We start from the raw sequence: 19,638 nt of genomic DNA on the forward strand, positions 1-19,638 counted from the left end.
CTATGCTGTCAATAGCTAGATTGCAATAAACTGCTTATTTTTTCCTTAAACGCTTGTTTTATATTCAAAGTAATTTCAGAATAACCAGCCAACACCAAGGCGTCCCATTCTTACGGGCATGCTCACGGTCAAACCAAATGTGCTGGATTGCTTTCATAGCACCTAGCACCCAAACTGGAAGGGTTTGGTTTTTTTTAAAGAGGTGTTTTTTCAGGAGGTGGTACAGGCCCATGTGAGCCGCAGTGACTCACAGGTAGCACGGGAGAATATTTCTCAGGGATCAGCATTAGTCGGAGACTTCCCGCGAGGCAGCGGCATTGGCAGAGGACCCTCCCGGGCTTCCTGTGAACTGAGCCAAGCAGCAAAGGCAACGGGAGCACTACAAAGGGGGAGCTCCGAGGTGATGTTTTAAGTGACGCTATCCAGGAACGCCGCAATAGCTTCAGCACAGAGTTAATCATTTTAGGATGGCAAATATATGAAATGTTCAGAGGAGACGGTGAGACTGCTGGCGGCTCTGAGCGGACAAACGGAGCTGGAGACATTACCAATGCCTTGAAATGTTCCTGGGTGCAATGAAGAGAGCTGCTTTAGGTGCCCCTTGCTCAGCGCTGCTGTTTCAGTCAGCCAGCAGGTACAAGACACACACAGCTAACCCATCTCGTCGCCTCAGTAAAGAAACCCACGTGCACGTCAAAAAAAAGGCGGCTGAAAACAATCCACTCCCAACAGCCCAAGGGTCAAACCCAAGGGGCTCCATCGCAGGCAAGTCAGGGGCTGCTGCTTGCTGGCAGGTGGACAGGGCTGTCCACCCATGGGTCCTGTCCCTGGTCCCCACCGCGCACTGCACCAGCGGCTGCTGAGCTTAATGCAGGTATAAACTGGAACAAGCACGTCCAGCCTCTGCGGGAGGAAACGTGTCAGCACCTTGATGGAAGCAGGGACTAAGCATTGCATTTCAGAGCAAAGCTAAAGCTCAGGTCTTTGTATTCCTCCTTTTCACTCTTACGTGCTATGTTAAACCTTGTAATGGTCATACTCACCTGCTTGGGCTTTTGATTATGGCCAGCAGAAAATATTTCTGATTAAAATCTAAACCGTAATGTTAGCTTGGCATCACGTCGAAAGGAGAACATTTGTCATTGCTCTGCAAGGAAGAGAGAAACTGGAGACAGCAGATAGGGAGGAAAAGCACCAAAGCCCAGCTCCTCCTCCACAGAGGATCCCAGTCAGCGGTTCATACCGGGGGAGCTCAAGGACCCTTAGCACCTCTTAGGGCTTTTATTTCAAACGGCAATGCAAGCAGTAAATACATGGTCTACACCTCAAAACGGAGCAGGCTTTTGCTGCTAGAGGTTATCTAAAGCTAGGCGGGCTTGGCAGATGTGGGGAGCAACCACCATCCAGGGTATGCCACAATTTCCACTCCTGATCTTTCATCCTGATACCAATCCTTATATTTAATCTGAATATTAATAAATCATTTTCAAACTACCTATCTGGAGATGGAGGCCCAGTGGCTTCCTGTAGCCACAGCCGGGGCCATGGAGGAGCCCAAGGGTCTGCAGAAGGAGTGAAGAGGGTCAGGCGTCAGAAAAACTGATGAAGGCTGCCCACACTGAAGATGACCCAGGCCCCAGGAGACCCACCACGGGATTTCCCTGGAGAAAGCAGCCTTTTAAACTTTTAGGGAATAAAAATCTCAGGTGAGGGCACAGTGTTCTGTTGCCATGACCACTGGAACACTCATGCCTCATCCTGGAGAAGCATGTCAGGGACACGACACCCTTGTCCCCCGTACCCAGCGTGCCGGTGGCAGCGTGCGGGACCGGCGGGCGAGGGAGGTGTATTCACAGCCAAGGGAAAGATGACAGCAACCAAAATAGAAAATGAAAGCTGTAGCGCTCGGTTGGACCCCACATCTCCCGCCCGTTAGAAAGGGAAACAGATCCCGTCCCTCCTACAAGCAGAAAAGCCCAAGGCAAGCAACAATTCAGCGACAGCCTTTACCAATTATCTAACCCCTGCTTTCATACGGGAGATCAGTCCCATTTCCTTAGATGGGGATAGGACAGGAGGCACCCCCGAGAAGCACGAAGTTAACACAAATATATATATTTTGGCCCTGGGGCTTCAAAACTCTGAATTTACAAAGTATTTGAATGGTTCTTTGCTTCAGGGCTCTTGAGCTTCAGCAATATGACTAAATCCACCTGCGCTCTCATCACCCTCGCTGACGGGCAAGAGAAGCCGAGGTGGAAAGGAAATAGGGAACAATGGCATCAAAATAAGATTTATTATTTCGAACCAAGATTTGGAAGAGACAGACATGGCAGATAACAATGAAACAATACGCCAGGCTCCAGCCGCGACAAAGGATGGTACTGAAAGGCTTATGGGCAGATAGAAATTCCTATTTCTCTGGTATCAAAAACAAGAGAGCGAAAGAGTCAGAACATCGTGGTCTGGAACTGTCTAAGGGGGAAGCAACTGAGGTCCTTGGGTGCATAGCACAGCAGCAGAGGGTCGGAAGAGTTTGGGGCCCAAACGTAACAGCAAGAGCAGGACTCTCCCCCACTCCTTAGGAGCAGTGCTAAAACCCATCTTTCTAAAAAAACTCGAGTTGTCCTTTATAATAAATGATTACTCACGAGCTTATTGCTACAAATTACTTTGTACATCACCTCAACCCAGGAGACAGCTGAAACCCATCGTCAGTGAATCAAGAAAAAGAAATCTCCCACTACATAATTTTAGCTTGTTGAAGGCACTTTAAAGTCTTTTAAAAATTGCTCCAATTACTGACTTGTCTGTAGAAGGATTTTAGTCTTACATTTAAAATTAGAAGTGACTCAAGAACTGTATTTAACTCTGGCAAGAAAACGCAGCCGGTCTATAAGAAAAAGAAAGAGGTAAAAAGGGAAGTGACAGGTACAAACTTTCTCTCTGGTGAAGTCTCTGTAGGTTTCTTTACTGATTTAAGCGGATTTAAAAGAGAGTATTATCTGTATAACTGTGAGAAATTTAAATGGAATTGGAACTTATCTTCCTTGTACTAGAATCTGAATACACGTGCCTAGCTTATCTTTTGGAAGATTACTTAAATTACAATTAACTGTGTGAAACAAAAAGTATTTGAAGGAGTGCCGCCTCCTCCTCCCTCTTCTCCAGCCGCTGCTCACGGGAACCTGGCTCACAACAGAAGGGAACAATTTGGAACAAAATCCTTTTCCCCCAAAATAATTCTCCTTTATTTTTTTGCATAACATTTTTGTATTTCCAACTATAAATAAAAAAATGATTAGAAAGAAGTTACAAAATTGTGTCGAATGGACCAGAATGGCACAGAATTTCTCACATATGATAAATCACTTCCCATCTTCCTCTTCCTCCTCCTTAGCCGCGGCGGGGCCTTGCGCTTGGCACCGTAGCTGAGGGGGCCACATGTCAGTCGCTGACGATCTCATTTTCAGAATCTAAAAAAAAAAATATCCATATATGGATTTCACGTATAGGAAAACCCAAACAAACCCCAAGAGGGCCACATGAGATCATGGACCCGGAGCGCGCGGAAGATGCTCCTGCCAGAGCGTGCCAGCCGCCGCCCGCATTTCGGGTACCGGAGGGAAACGGAAACCAAAATCCTCCGTTAACACATCACCCGGGTCGTACTGAAAGCTTAGAAGCATAAACATATTTATGCTGGTGGCAGAACCCAAGCACCTTGCGGAGTCACTCAGACGGAGTCCCGATTCCTGCGGGGGAAGAGCTAGTCTCCTAGGAGGCAGAAACAGAGAAAGCCAGCAAAGACGCCCAGTGTTCGTCTCGGTTTATGGGACGCTGTCGCTGAGTGAGGAGGGGAGGGGGACGCGGCGCTGCGTGCCAGCTGGCGGCTGCTGCAGGAGGCTGCTGCAGGGATGGCGGGGCTGCTGGGGCGAGTCGTGGGCACCACCTCTCCTGCGCCTGCAGGCTCAGCAGCACGGCCCAAGCTCGCCTCCCTTGTCCGACGGAAACGGAGCCAAGCCGAGGATCCTCCTCCCACCTGGGAAGCAGAGATGCCATACTCTATGCCAGCAGAGCACAAGGCAGGGATGGGATCCGTCAGCCTCCACCACCCTTCGCACACCGCAGGGCGAGATGGCCGGCCAGACGCGAAAGGGTGCAGAGATGCCGAGGGCTTGAAATGACAGTACCAGAATAACACGCAATGAGGGCACCGAGAGCACAGCACAAGACTGGAGCAGCAGCAACACGGGGTGCCGCCACGCGTCCCCCGCATCCCGCGGTACGTGCCCCACCGGTATGCGTTGGCTGTGCTGGTGACAAGCTCACAGTGACACGCACCAAAGCCCCTCACTCTACGGCACGGAAGCATGCACGCTGTTACTGGATCTGCAAGCATGTAAGGGTTTTATATAGCATACGGTTTGCTAGATGCTTTCAGAAAAAACGCAGTGAGTCTTTTAGAACAGCAAGGGGGGCAAGGGACATCGGGGAAAAGCGCACTGTGCAAACAGACGTCGTCTGTGTTTGGCATAGCTCCTGGTGGGTCTCCACGTGTTAGGCTTTGCTTTTATTAAATGCGGTCCCAATTTCCTCCCTCCCGTATTTCTTGCTCTGCCTGCTTGTAGGAAGAATCGCTTTTAAAGGATGTAAAATCGTGTCTTGATCGTAATTACTCCCTGAGCTTCTGACCAACATCAGTTCTGTACATCCAACTGAATCCACCACCGTTCTCAACATCTGCTCGCTATTGATAACCAGCATTTGGCACAGAAATTAATCCAGAAAAACAAAATAAGACAAAATTAACTATCTCCAGGTAATGGGGAAAAGCCTTAAGACAGCAGTGGGCCTGACCCCTGGTCGCACCCCAGGTCAGCCATAAAACCAAAACCAGAGCACGCTCTCCAGGTGCCCGGCTCTTCATACAAACCCTCGCAGATCCTTAGCCCACGTCCCAAGGACAACCTCTCGACTTCTTATTCTGAAGTCCATCCGAACTTTCAATCAAAGACTGAAAGGGCAACAGCACTGGAGAGATCAGCGAACTCAGTTATACTCAAAATTCTCCCGGTGCTGGGGAGAACTATGGGGAGAAAGGCAGTGATTACACATCTTGTCGCTGCTGACTAACAGTGAGAATGATATTAGATATAGTCTATCTGGCCTGATAAACAAAACCCGAATGCTGAGGAAGTTTTTACCTTATTTGCAAAGTAATTAAAAAACAACAACACACGAGTAAATTCTTTTTTGGGGTATTTTACGTCAGACCTAAAGAACACCCGTTTGAGAAGGACCGGCAGCCGCTTATTTCTTCTTAAATTTCCCAGGTTTTTACAATGTGTCAAAGCCCTGAATAGCTCAGAAAAACTACGATAGACACAAAAAAGTCCCCAGAAGAGTGGCTCACCATGCCCATCCTGTCGCTTGAAGCTCCTCGAGAGCAATGGTGCCGTAGCTGCACTCAGCGGTGCCTCAATAGTGAAAGGCAAAGTATGGGGATCTTTCCAGGGGGGTGGGGGGGGAACCCCTAACTTTTCCTTCTGCCTTGTTAATGTGCAAATACAACACCACTAAATATATGCCGTGAATCCCCCCAGTGGCACTACACCAAAAGATATTAACCCAAGCTCCCCTTGCTCACCAGACTTTGAAAAACCAAGAACTTGTCACAAGAATTTCACTGTTATAACTGATACTTTATCAAAATAGCAGGTCGTCCTCCATGGATAGCTTCCCCACACTTACCGAGCAAAATCTAAAGCTTAATGAGGCTTTGCATGTAAGGCTGAAAGCTTGAATTACGCAGCCTCTAAACTCTTCATGTGAAAGTTATTTCAAGGGAGAAGTTTTATAGTCAAATATAGATCCAAGCGTATGTAGCAGCAGTCCTGATAGTACACTACAACTGTCACTCTGGAAAAAAAAGGCAGAAAGGACCACATAATTTACAAAAGTTGCTGCCTCCTGGTACAAGCTTGACTTTCAGATGAATCAGTTACAAGTAATCTATTTACCGACACAGCTAACGTCAGCATCACAGTACATCCACATCCCTCTGAGCAACAAATTCTCTCATAATGCAGAATTTGTGACCTGACAGCTCCTAAAATCCATTTCATTATGTTGCATTTCTGGAGCTTATCTGCATTAATAAAAGAACCAGCACGGTCAGGGCTGGAACATCACCTTCCTGCTGCATCTGCAGGGACGGCTCCACAAACAGACCTACCTGAAAAAAGCAAGTATCACCCCAGTCAAAAGTCACCGACGTGTGTAAGTCACAACACAATTCCCATCTGATCAACGGTTCATTTCAGGAGTATATAGACAGGAAAATAACTGTATTTACCAGGTTTCTTCAGAAGAAACACAACAAGGATCAGCACACCAGGCAGCTTGCCCAAATACTCAACTGAAGCTCAGCCTGCCTAAGCGCCAGCCAAGCCCAGCCCAACACCACAAATCAAAGAAATGCTCATCAAGGATTCAGGCAATAATAAGTAACCAGGGCAAGAAATTCCACGCGATTATGGTTTTGCTGTTTTATAAATTCAATCCCATAGCAAGATATTCATCCATCCGTGACAACGAAGAGCACATGAACTCCCTGCTCGCGTACTCTGCAGAGACCTTGCCCACATTCAGCAACCATACACCTCTGCAGCGCCGCTACCCTCCACGAACATCACCAGAAATCGGGGACTGAGAAGGGCAGACGAGGACCCAGAGAAGGCAAGGAAACCTTACTAAGGTATTAAACATAGTCATGAATTATTTCGTTTGTGACTTCTGTCTTCAAGCCAACACTTTCAACAGCATCTATTGAAAACTCAGGTGGGGGCTAGTTGGCAGCAAGGCAGAAAACTAGATAGGTTTTTGCCATATTAGCTAACATCGGAGGCGTGAGTCTTACTCAAAAAGACTTGAACCCTTTGCTTAATTAGGGGGGGGATGGGGAAAGCAATGCTGAGGTCAAAACATTTCAGAAGGGAGACTTCTGATTACAACTCTCCAAATCCAACTTCCAAAGAACATAGGAGGACGGACGCTCTTCCTACTCAAACATGCGCTAACTGAACAATACCGACATGGACCCAGCGAGCCCTAAGTCCACGGGGCTTGTTTGGAAAAATTCTGAATGTTCTCGGAATTTAAAATAGTGCACTGGGACCACAAAAAAAAAAAAAAAAATGCTTGAAGGGAAAGTGCAACTATTGACAAAACCAAGTTAAACTAATGACTGATTCAAAAGTATTAGGGATTTCCTTCCACAAATACCAAATGGCAAAACCTGCAACTTGATTAAGAAGTTCATTTCAGAAATACTGCCTTTTAGCATGAGCGTGCCCTATTCCCGAACATGAATCTCTCTGTAGGAGCAAAGAGGCTGCCACATTTGGCCTATTTAATCCCTCATCTTGTCTCTGACACCAGCCAATGTCAAATGTTTCAGAGAAAAGTAAAGAAGTTATACAGTAGAGAGCAAAAAAGGAGCACTTTGGAGATAGGTGTAAAGTAATAGTTTCCTAATAGTAATAGTATTTCCTCTTTAAAGTTGTGGAATGAAGACCAGAGTTAAACATGCAAAGAAACTGCAAGGGACAATTTTACGTCATTCTCTTGAATGAAGGGAGGTTGAATCAGGATTTGCAGAAGAGCCTTAAACCGCTAAAGTGTTTCTCCCTGCCATCTCCCGCTCCCCACTTTGCATCCCCGCGGCAGACAAGCAGCGCCGGCGGCAGCGGCTCTCCTCCCCGCCCAGCCCCGCTCCAAGCAAGCCGGGGATGCGGTGGGAAAACAGGATGTGATTACGCATTTAGATACTCCATCACGATGTACAGCAATCGGAAAGCCAAATTAATGGCATATGGGCAAACTTAATTTGGCGTTTCTGAACTACTGGGTGCGTGACTTGGCAGTTTAAAACATTCTTTCAATATTTGTATTAAGCTTCTATAACTTCTAAAAGATTGAAAATCAGGGGATCTGCGAACTCCCCCATTAAAGCCTCGTATTTAAAGCTGAGGATCCGTACTGACTTCACACGCGTCCTTGCAGAGCAGCGCTGGGAACGTTAGGAGATGGCAGAGCTACGGGACACAGCTGCAGGCCTGCAGCCAGCGAGGTAAGGAATTCTGCCCAGCGGGTTTGACCCCTGCTTGCTGCACATCAAAGCAGTATTCAGAGTCAGGAATAAAATCAGTTCAGTTCTGGGATCTGCAGGGGAAATGTCTTTTTGGGTACAGACCCCCCACCTCCGATGGTGCAGCACAGACCCCTCAGGTCCCTCTCGCTCCTTTGCTCACCTTTTGCTCAAGAAGTTGTCCCATTTATTTCATCTCATGTCATTTGCTTAATTGCCACCGAGGCTCAAAGCACCCTTTGACACGATCGGCGCGATGGAGGGTAACAAAACATAGCTTGAAGTTAACAGTCAGGAGAACTGCAGCCAAGACGGCTATCAGAAAATTAAAATCATGAATACTGAAATGCAAATATCAACCTCTGAGCCATTACTTGGCCCCGATACCAGCTAAAGATGCAACAGTTCGGAACACACCCGCTAGAAATCTGGAAGCTGCATTTAAGCCTCGCTCACACAGGCTGCCCCCGCCGCCGGCTCTGCCTGGCTGCACAGCGCATGCAACGCAGCCGCCGGCCTGGGAGAGGAGGACTCCCAGCGAGCTGCAGCACACATCGCAGGCTTGAACGTATGCAGCACATACAGCAAAGCCGCACAGGTCGGATGCACGGGAACACAGAAGCAGAAGTATCAAACCTCTTCCAGCACGCCCTTTCCTAAGTTCTCCTGCAGCCTACACCAATGACGGCGACCACCAAGAGCGTGCTTGTATCGGGGCCGAATTTCATATCTTTGCTTCCTCACATTTAAGTGATGCCAGGATAAAGTTAAAAGGGCTTCCCTAGCGCTTTTCCGTGCAGGAGAGGCAGAGTCCACGTGTTTCTTTCGCCACCTACCAAACTCTAGCATCCTCATGTGTACCACCAGCAGTACTGAAGATACCATCTGCTTAAAGGAACCCATCTAATGTTCCAGTCTGGTCTGCTTTGCGGCAGCGTAACACCAGAAATACTGCGGCGGGCAGGGGATTTCAAGCAACGTAATCTGCGAGGTGGCACTACGTGACTTCTGGAGCACCGTTTCAATTCTACCGCTGCCAAGAGGTGGGACGTGTCAGTTACGGGCAGAACCTGAGAAACAGTGGAGGCATCACATCTGCTCCTCTACACAAGCCAAGGGATAAGAGTCTGGAAAACAAACGTAGAGTTACCCGGAACAGCTGGGAATGGACACAGTTCTACGTTTTAGAAAAACACTGGGTTTTTCACACAATTTTCAAGCACAAAATGTTTATTTTTCTTCTTTTTAATCTATACAATTTCTCGGGGTTTTTAGTGCCACTGACTTTGTCAGTATACAAGGGATGGACTATACAACAGGCAATAGCGACATAAACTGTAAGATTCAGTGCAAGCCGAAGGAAAACTGCTGTGAGAACATATTTTACATGTTTGCTCATGAAGCATACAGACATGAATCTAAAAAACCCAAACAAATTAAAGATACATGTTACAGAGAACAGAAATCTCTTACTACAGTAAGTATTTTGCCCAGGCAGAAGACTCTGCATAATTGTCTATAAAATTCAATTCTAACTGAATTGATGGAATAATATATTCAAAGGGTACAAACAAAATAATTTAGACAGATATAATGCTCAAAGTACAATAGAACTATACAATTCACAGCTTGGCAGCACAAGACATCTCTGCCCTTCAGCAGACAGTATAAAATGCCATCGCAGTAGAGATACAGAGCAACGTGCCTTCGGATGTGACCGCGTGGTTCGTGACCTCTGCCTGTAATGCTCTCCCTTAGTGCTTTCTGGTGCAAAGAGACTTACCATCAGCAAATCAGTTTTAGTGGTTCTCTTGTGCCTTTAGACTGCGGGGTGCAGATGGAGACTCTACGCGCAGTGAAACGGGCAAAAAGCAACTTTCAAACAGGAGGGAGGTGTCCATGCCACCTAGAGCGCAAACTTAATTGAAACTAAAAAAAAAAAACAAACCAAAACAAAACCAAGTTTTCAAACAAAGGGTGGTGAGACTCCAAAACTGTAGTATCAGATATGAAAAAGAACAGCTTCACGTTTTTATCTGTTTTAGCGTGAATACCGCTAGCACGTCAGTGGCAAAACACCGTTCTTGACCTGGACGGGCGAACCGAAGCCAGAATACACACAAGCGCTGTACTTACACGGTTCTTACAGTAACCTGGAGACGTGTTCTCCTACAATCAAGATTTCAGTTAGATTTTTTCACTTATGAAACATGCATGAATTTGTAATTTAACTAAACTATAAAAGCCCACTAGGGGAAGGAAAATGTAATCCAATTTGCTGCCGATCCAGAAGAAAACAGTATTTGCCTGCCTGCTAGAGAAATAGATTGCTGTCTACCACAACTTTACCAAAGACTGGGGAAGAGAATGAATTGCACTGCCCGAAGCTACTACCTGTCCTTATATACAACTTACTTGGATCGCTCTGTAAATGCTCCTATTTTAAAATGTGCGTTTCACTACTCCTTGTACAAACACAAACAAGTTTTTGATCGGCATCTCAAACAAACCTCACCTCACAATTATTTTTTTTTTTTTAAAAGCTTGAGAAATGAAAATTCAACCCATGAATTAAAATAAAAGCATTTACAGCAGAATGAAACCGATGAAGAACATCGACTGTAAACCTTCAGTATCTTTGCAAATAAAAAGAAGTTCAACTCACAAGCAGATTGTAAATAAAATACACCTTTCAAATAATTTTACATCTCTTTCCAGCTGGAACTGAAAAGCTGAAATTCAAGGCACTGTACTCCTGCAGGGGTTAGTACAATTTTCTAGTCATCAATTCAAGTACATCGACTTTAAGGATTGCAAGTGTAAAACATCAGAACACAACAGAATAAAGTGTCTTCAGCGATGAAATATAAGCAAATATTGCCGGAACAAACAAACTAATCTTTTGTGAAACCATTTCACAGTGATTGCTGGATGCAGTGTATGGCTGTGTATGCTAGCGGGCCTGACCCGGACCCCCGCCTCGTCCAACACGGATGGCATCTACAGATCAAACACTCCACGTGACAACGCTGAAATCATCGTTACCTATGGCAAGGCAACCGAGCTACGTCATTCGCAGGCGCGGGCCAGGCGTCTCGGCAGCGGGTCGCTGCAGCGGCACCGGGTACATCTGCAAGCAGGTTTTGCCGAGAGGCGAGAACCGTGCAACGCTCGGACCTCCGACAATCCCGGGCTGCACGGCCGGCCCCGACCACTGCGCTCCGTAAACAGGTGTAGGGAAAACTCCTCCGTACTGACAAAGAGGCATCACACAAGGTGTCACTGTGCCAGAGAGGGCAGGCCCTGGCATAGGCACTGGCGGGGACGGTGAAGCTCCAGGAGCTAATGCAGCGGGCATGGGGCAAGACACTGGAACAACGCACTTTTTCCCCAATCCCGTTCTTACCGAATTAACCTACAAAAAGAAAAATAGAAAAAGCGTCGCTATTAAGCTCCTCTTTCCCCGCCTGCTGCAGGCAGCGCTGGCATGCCCAGACACCGGGGGCGGGGGTCCTTTGGATTTTTTTTATTTTTTCTTGTGGGTTTTTTTTGTTGTTTTTTTTTTTTTAAAAAAAAAAATTGGAATTCAGCCTGGAATAAAATTAAGCTCTGTTATACATTTCTTGCTCTACAAGTTTTTTAGCACATACTATGGAGTATTTGATACTTCCATCAAAGCTGTTGGCAACACTGAGTCAGGGTTTTGAAGGAGATTTATTTTCTTCTGAGGAAATAAGAGCTAGGAACAATCCTTGCACAAAGTGGGAGCAGCCTCATGCAGTTTTGGGGAAATTTCTTGGTATCACAAGAAATTAAAGGTATTTTTCTGTCTATAAAATATCTAAAATATCTAAAATAATACGTTCACACATTACTCCTATCTTGCAACCCCCCCCAAAAAAAAACAAATCTTGCAAACCCCCCCAAATCTTGCAAACCCCCCAAATTCTTACTGCCATCCCCAGAACAGGTTTTAAAAATTCTAGCGCATCTTTCTGTAAAAAGTCATTTGTGCTGGGTCAATTTGGCCTCTAAGGGTAGCGAAGAACGGAAAGAGCATTTTCCACGGCAGTTACGTACCCAGCACTGGTGGTGGCTGAGACCAGGCGAGGTAAACCAGCAAGGACACAGCCGGAGCTGCTCCTGCCTCGGGGGCTGCTGGAACCAATTCCAGCTATTTTTCTAAAATTCTATTAACATCCACTTCAATTATTCAGTTTTTGCATGCGAGGGGCAGAGAAAGAGCTCTCCTTCCTAAATACGGGGATGGCGGAGCTTCCCAAATTATACGCTCCACCGTGCGCAACGCCACGGAAACAATCGTTATCCAAAATGCTGCCCGCTCTCTCTGCGGGTGGGGTTTGCAGCGTTTCATTACGTTTTTAATTTCACAGAATTTACAACTCCCTGCCATGGTTCCCACCACGCCAGCACTTATTCACGGCATAAGAAAAAGGGTATTATTTAAGTCCGGGAATCTCCCATTAATTTGATATTTCACATTAAATTGATAAAATTGGTATGATGGTGAAATTTCAGCGGAAAAAATGAATATGTGTATAAGACTGTACGAATGCTTACTCTATGTTTCTGATTTTAGTATCTCTTCTCAATTAAAAAAAAAAATGGCAGCGTCACTCTGGGATTTACTGCTTTGGGGCATTAACCTGTGCTCCAAAGCAAATTTTAGAAAAATACAGAAATATCTGATATCCTTCTTCACTGTCTCCAGTTCTAATCTGAAACCTGAATCTGATGGTGAGCATCGAACTAAGAGAAACAGCTGCTTCGTTATAATGAATCTAACATTATTAATGTATAAATATCCACCAAAATTAACAGCAGAAACCAAAGAACAATAAACAGAGGAATGAGGACATATTTTTAAGACCTGAAGACTTCTTTAAGCTATTATTAGACCCTTGTTTTAACATCCTCAAAATGACGGTTTCCACCAAACTAGACAACTGTGAGTGGATGACAACGGATGCCCGTAAACGTACCCAAGTGAAATATATAATTTCTTATACAAGCAACAGATTATACAGTAGCACTGAAAATGTAAGGTGACATTTTAGCAAGTGGTCCTATTTAAAAGTTCTAACTTGAAAAAGCTTATTTTCAGTTCTTCTAAAATACTGGGAAATCTACCTCTGCCTGATGCATGCTTCATGGCTTTTTCGTTCTCAGCTAAATTACTCGGTAAAGCAGCAGCTGTATTTAAGGCTACGTATGTGCGACCGGGAATAAAATTGCATCGTGCTCCAAAACTAACCATTACACATACTTCTTAAAACCTGTTAATGTCGTGACAAATGCACGCTAATGATTTAAGGTTGCTTCCTCTACCTTCGTCGTGTGCTTCAAGGGAGCGAAACACACACTTTAAGAGGCAACAAGACATCTAGCTCTTGCGTCTTCCCCTGGATAGAAGTCTCCTGGTCAAAGCCATTTTTTAACCATCATCTTTTAACCAGCTATGACGACTCAACACCGATAGAGGCCGAAACAACCCATTTCTTCCTGCACGTAGATGCCGACTGAAACATCAAAACCAAGGTGCACCAGAAGAGTCCTCAAAACAGCACAAGGAGCTATGGATTTCCCAGCTGTAGGAAAGCCATGAGACTACAAGTCACTTTGTTCATAAAATTCAAAGGGAAGCAGATGGACATTCGCGCAGCGATGAACAAGGTGTGTACCTACACTGGGGTCAAAGTCACAGCTGTAAACAGGACTAGCTCGGCATTTCAATCAATCAGGCTGGTATTTTAATGGAGGTACATCGAAGGAAGCCCCCAAGATGCACGGCACGGCCGGGCGCCTTGTCAATGGTAAGGGTATTTCACCCCGAGCACAAGCCCTACAGCTGCCGGGGGGCTGAAGCTCACAAGTGAAGCTGTGAACCCGCAGGTTCTCCCACCACTCACGAGCTGGCCAATTCCGTGCTGAAAGGACACATTTGTTATCTGCAGGTCCCTGCTTGTCCAGGTGACCTCTCCTCTTCGCTATTACCATGTCGTTTTGGCAAGTCAGTTCAAAAGGTGCCAGTTCTGGCACAAGCTGTCAATTCCAAAATGTGCATCAACTACAGCACACTGTATCCTAGCGGTGACAAGGCTTCAGCTCCCAGCGCATCTTCTGGGCTTTGGTATTCTACCCACAGCTTGCAGATACGGGTGCAAATTGTTTCTTTTATACTGAAGTTGTCTTGGGAATTGAAAACAAGCGGTACAATATCAGACTCCTGTACCCAGCTCAGTGCTTAGAGATCACTGAAAAACAAAAGATCTTTATAGCCATAGCCTGCAGTCATATAGGAGAAGTGTTTGGGGTTTATTTAAAATACTCTAATCCTCCTGCAGGAGCGTACAGCAGAAGCGGTCTTTTCCCTTCCTAATTCAAGTTTAGACAGTGCAACACTAGCAATGAGGAATGAGATTGAGTACGTGACTTAGCCAACTACGGATGGCATTACTTCATTTTTAATATTACAACCTTGATTTACTTCTGTTTGTTCTGCTGCCTGCCTAGAGCCTCGTAAAGTCAGCTGACCTGGCCGTAAGCAGGCTGGTAAGGTAGACATAGTCTCAAACTTAATGAATTTAAGAAACGCACTGCATAATTTACCTCTGTCATCACCATGTAAGAAAGTCTGTCTGCTAGAGACAGACCTAGAGACAAACCCCCTAACACAGGTTTTTGTTTGTTTGGGTTATTTTTATTTTTGGAAGGGAGACTGGGTTGACGTCCTAAAATGTATCCCGTACTATATGGGAAGGAAGTGCAATTCCTCCCCCTCCTCTTTCCCTCTGCATCTCAATTAGCCTCCTCTATAGAAGCAATACACTTACTTGACGAACACCTATGGCGGCATCTCAGCCTGCTGCCTTCGTACCTCCGCTCACGCCGCCTCCTCTCCTGCGCTTGCCAAACTCTCCCCGCACTAATAAACCTCTGCCCCGAGGGCTCGTACAAGAGCCACCTCTTGCTCCTGCTTCCCCAAATGCCTGCCTTTTGCTGCCAGTCCTTCCCTTGCCGCCATTTATTCCTGTTCCCCCAAATAATCGTACACACTCATTTAGAAAACAAGAATAATATATACACAGAGTAGAACATACACAAAAACACACGTAAAAATGAAACAAACCCCACTGGACAAAGACTATGGTACTTCAGAAAAAAAACCAAACCTGGTCTTTGGACTTCTTTCTTTAATTCTCTACCTTGCCATCATGCTTTACCAAGCAAGCTCTAAAGTGCCACTTTAGCAATATTCATAGCTACAGTACTGTGAAAGTATATAGCTAATAGTTGTGTTTGACTTATAAACATCACAAATATTTATGTTTTTACATTAGAACAGATGAACCCGGGTAATTCTGCTGTGAAAGCTGACTGTAACTATCACAACTCATTCTAAAAATGCAGGATTTAGATTATTTTTCTTCCAGCTACATTTTGATGGCTACGTTATTAGCATTACTGTTTTACTTCTGTACGGTCCAACCACCATCGAAACAAAACCGTCTGAATCACAGGACAGGGTTAGAGCTGGCTGCCAACAGAAGCAGGGCAAGGATGCCAATACATCTTTTTTATCACCCTCTTCCAGTTTGCTGAAAACCCGAAGTTATTAGGTGCTACTGAAGATTTGTGGTTGTGCTCTTTCCGGTTCCTGGAAAGCTATTCTGACATTCAGACCGAGAAGGCAGCGTTGAATAGCTTCAAACACAGACTCATCCTATTTTTTTATTATTCTTCCAATCCAGTGGAGACGGAAGACACAGTAAAAGGTGTTAATAGTCCTTCCGCTCCATTTTCGCGTCTGTGGCTATCTCCAGAAAGCCTGCTTCCCAGGCAGCCAGCTCATTAAAATCAAGACGTACTAAATGTAAACAGATGTGCAGCTATTACTGATGGTGTCTAAGCCCCAGCACACGTCACCGGCTGACACAGACCTGCACGCTTCACAGAAGCAACCTTATTATGGACTTGGAACATATTTACAGCTTTTTTTGGGGTAATAGTTTTTTCTTTAAAACCATGGAGCTACGTAACAGTATGAAGAATAGAAAACATATTTCTGGTAAGCCCTTTATTCCCAGGCATCTTCAAATAATACCTTTAACTACACAATATTCAGTACTCTTTACACACAAGGCAGCTCATGTTCCTGGGCGGATTCCTTGACTGGTGGTAACCACAATTACCTGTAAAAAAGGATTATTTCATCATGTCTTCAACACGGATGAGCACGAGAGAAATAACTATTATCAGGCAGTTTGACTTCAGTTCTTCCTAATATCTCCTATTACATTTCAAATTACTGATGATAAGAATCCACGTGTATTTCCATGTTTAAATAAAACATCTGAAAAGGAACATTTCAGTGCTCCTGTGACATAGCTGAAGGTTCCCCCACAAACTTCTAATATTTATCAACCAGGATTTGCAGCCAAACTGACAGGTAACTTCCACAGAAACAAAGCAGAATTTAAAGTCTTCCTTTGCATCCCAATTATTTTATTGCTTTCTACACTTCTGATGATAAAGAGGAAGAAAATAAAACCACTAACTCTTATTAAACACACCACCAATTTCCCTTCCGAATTGATTTCCAACCTTAAAGAGTAGCCTTCACTTAGTTAAAAAAAAGGTGCCAATAATATATTCACACAGCAAACAATTTGCTGACGGTGGTAGAAGCATCTCAAGAAAAAAGATAACTCAGGAAGGTTAGTCCTCTATTTCCAGGGTGAAAGAGAAGACTTGAAATCAGCCACACAACTACCCTGCATATTAATAACAGTGGGTGGGCAAATAAGGGAAAATAATACATTAAAAAAACCCCAAAACCTCTACCCCTAACCAATAAGGATTTGTTGCAATTTTCCTTTGGCCTAAGAGATTGAAAAAAAAAATTGAATACAGAGTAGAAAGGGGCCATTTGGTTTGATGCCTTCTTTGTCCTACCTTGTATAACAGAAGGCCTAGACTTTCACGCCAGGAGGATGCTTATCGCCTACGTGGCCTCTGTGTCACGTGCAAAAGCTCTGTGTGGTGCCAATTCCAGGGGACCTATAACCAACAGAGCACCATGGGACAACTCATATCACTCCTGCCCCTGCTTAAAAACTCTTCACGGAGCCATCTTTCTGTCCAATAACCTCCAGAGGAAATTTAGAAGTGAAGGTATGAATACTGCCTCCCTCCTGCCCCCCATTTCTGATCATCGCACAGGACCAGCGATAGCATCTCTTTAAACAAAACACCCAGTTGGAAGATATGAGACAACCTGCCCTAACAGTTTCCTGCTAGTTTGTTCCAGTCAAAAAAAAAAAAAGGGGGGGGGATAAGAATCACCCCATTTCCAGTTTATCTAGCCTTTCTTTCCAACATAAAACCTTATTATAACTTTCTCTGATGGGCTGGAAATCTGTTTACAGCTCTGTATTCTTTTCTTGCAAAGGCATTTTTGTATTTGATCAAAAAAGATGACAAAAAGATGGTGTTAACAGATGGACTGAAGAAGTACAGCCTGAGCTTTATATACTCAGGAAAATATTTCCACCCCTTACGCTATTTCCTGAGTTCTTTTTGACTTTTCAATACCATTTTAAAAGGTGGACTCAACGGTGATTCAGTGCAGCTATAACATCTCCCCATGCAACTCATCCAAGAACTGATGTTATGGGTCACTTGTCTGGCTGTCCAGACTAAGGGTCCTTTCACACAGTTTCCTTCCTCCTCTTTTGGCTATTTTTCTCCCAACATCGCGAAGCCCCCTCCTCCCTTAACTTCCATTTCCCCTTCAGGGCGAATTTCAAAAGGTACGATCAGCAGAGTGACGCTCAACTCCCAAAACAGCCCTTGTGCTGTTGTAAAAGTCTTTTAAGTCATATCTGCTGCCCTGTTTTCTGTCATCTCCGGCATGCAGTGCCATCTTCATGGCCAAAATACCCCAACAATAACCATGCTAGGAAGATTTGCCATCTACCTTTGCACCTCTTCCGCAGCCCGCACGGCTCTACAAGGACTTTATGCACAAAACTACCCAGGGCAAGCTGGCACGGGGCTCGCAAGGTCTCCAACCCACCGCTGCTCTTCCAAGCAACAAGGAATGATGTGAAATGAAGAGCAGGGAATCCCAACCTCTCTGAGCTCTTGCTAAATTATCTCTAAGAGACTTCAATCGGTCCCGTTAACTCCCTGGAACAACTACCATGTTCTAGAAAGAAATAAACTCTCTAAAATCAGTGTATTAAGACAGGGACATTCCCGTTCCTCTCGCAGCGATACTCTGCCCTCTCCACAGGCTTTGAAACAGAGACACCAAGACTGCAAAAGGTAACATTAACCCTAAATCGATGTTAACGGGCGATTTAAATAAGCAAAATAACCACTCTCTTTTCCAGAGTTATAAGTGGGCAGGCAGAACAACCCACTGAATACTTCAAACTACTGCAGGAGTCTTGGGGAAAAGACATCAAGCTGCAAAAAGCACATCAAGAGAGAGCAAGAAGTGACTTAACAGAACAAAATCTGTGCCCTCACCATCACTTTCTAGAAATTCCATCTGCATTTACTAGCACCTCCTTTGACTTATTTTGTGAGAACTAATAGGGTCTTAAGTAGATGTTGCTGTTACTCCAGAATGGGTTTATCCTGGTTAAACCATCACCATGCAGAAGGATTATTTACTCTCTGTTTTCTTTTCGTTTATGACAACTAAGAATTGACATGAAATTGCTTAATAAATTTGCACAAATGCTTTTCCCTGTGAAGTCAGCGACCCTACTAACTCCGAAACCAGCAGGTACCAAAGCAGATGCGTTAATGCGGTTCCTGCTTTGGCACGTCTCACCTCAGGGATAACTACAGAGCTACCACTGCTGCATACAGGTTTTTTTTTCCCCCTTCAACATGCCAAAAAGGCAGATCCAGTTATCTTGTTTTTCAGGAATTACAAAGCAGTCCCTCACTGGTTTTGTTTTCGCTATTTCTTTGCTTTTAAAATTAATTTATTTTCCTCTACTTTGGCTCAATTTCCAGTCTTCCAAAAAAATAAATCCAGCAAAAATTATTAGTCAAAGAATCATCCAATCGTGAGGAGGAGGAAGAGGTCTGGAAACCCAGACCAGGGTGGGACAGAATGGGAAACGGGGATTTTGGATACATCTTCATTTTTGTGCCTGCCTCTATATCATCACTCAGCCATGAGAACAAGCACTGAACGCAGACACAAACGCACGTCGCAATGTTTTTTTCCTGCTCCTGAAAATAAGACGGGATGAATGGGGGCGCTTCCAATTTCCATTTTGTTGTAGTTTACTTTCACAGCATTTCTGAAGGTGGTATTTTCATGAGGCGGAGAGCCTCAAAGATGCCCAGTACAACAAGCAAGGGTCAGAAACACATCCAGCTGTCCCCTATCTCGGCACAGTACTCGCTCCACTTCCACTAAAACACAGGCTCGCTACCCC

The 19,638-nt window shown here is 44.9% G+C and overlaps 1 protein-coding gene across 10 annotated transcripts in view; it reads right to left on the minus strand.

The window, feature by feature from the left end:
* Nucleotides 1–2,280: 2,280 nt before the first annotated feature.
* The window catches only part of WNK2 (WNK lysine deficient protein kinase 2), a 124,469-nt gene continuing 107,111 nt past the window's right edge, over nt 2,281–19,638 (minus strand). For 5 of the 10 annotated variants that reach the window (XM_019472930.1, XM_019472929.1, XM_019472936.1 and 2 more), the window contains one exon: nt 9,124–11,567. In XM_019472930.1, coding sequence (XP_019328475.1) covers nt 11,217–11,567 — 351 coding nt within the window. In that variant the 3' untranslated portion in view covers nt 9,124–11,216. Of the gene's footprint in view, nt 3,477–9,122; nt 11,568–19,638 lie in introns of those variants that run through there. The other 5 variants (XM_019472937.1, XM_019472933.1, XM_019472932.1 and 2 more) reach the window with 2 other exon arrangements.

This window comes from Aptenodytes forsteri, unplaced genomic scaffold (genome assembly GCF_000699145.1).
Source record: "Aptenodytes forsteri isolate BGI_AS27 unplaced genomic scaffold, ASM69914v1 Scaffold438, whole genome shotgun sequence".
NCBI classification, from domain to species: Eukaryota; Metazoa; Chordata; class Aves; order Sphenisciformes; family Spheniscidae; genus Aptenodytes; species Aptenodytes forsteri.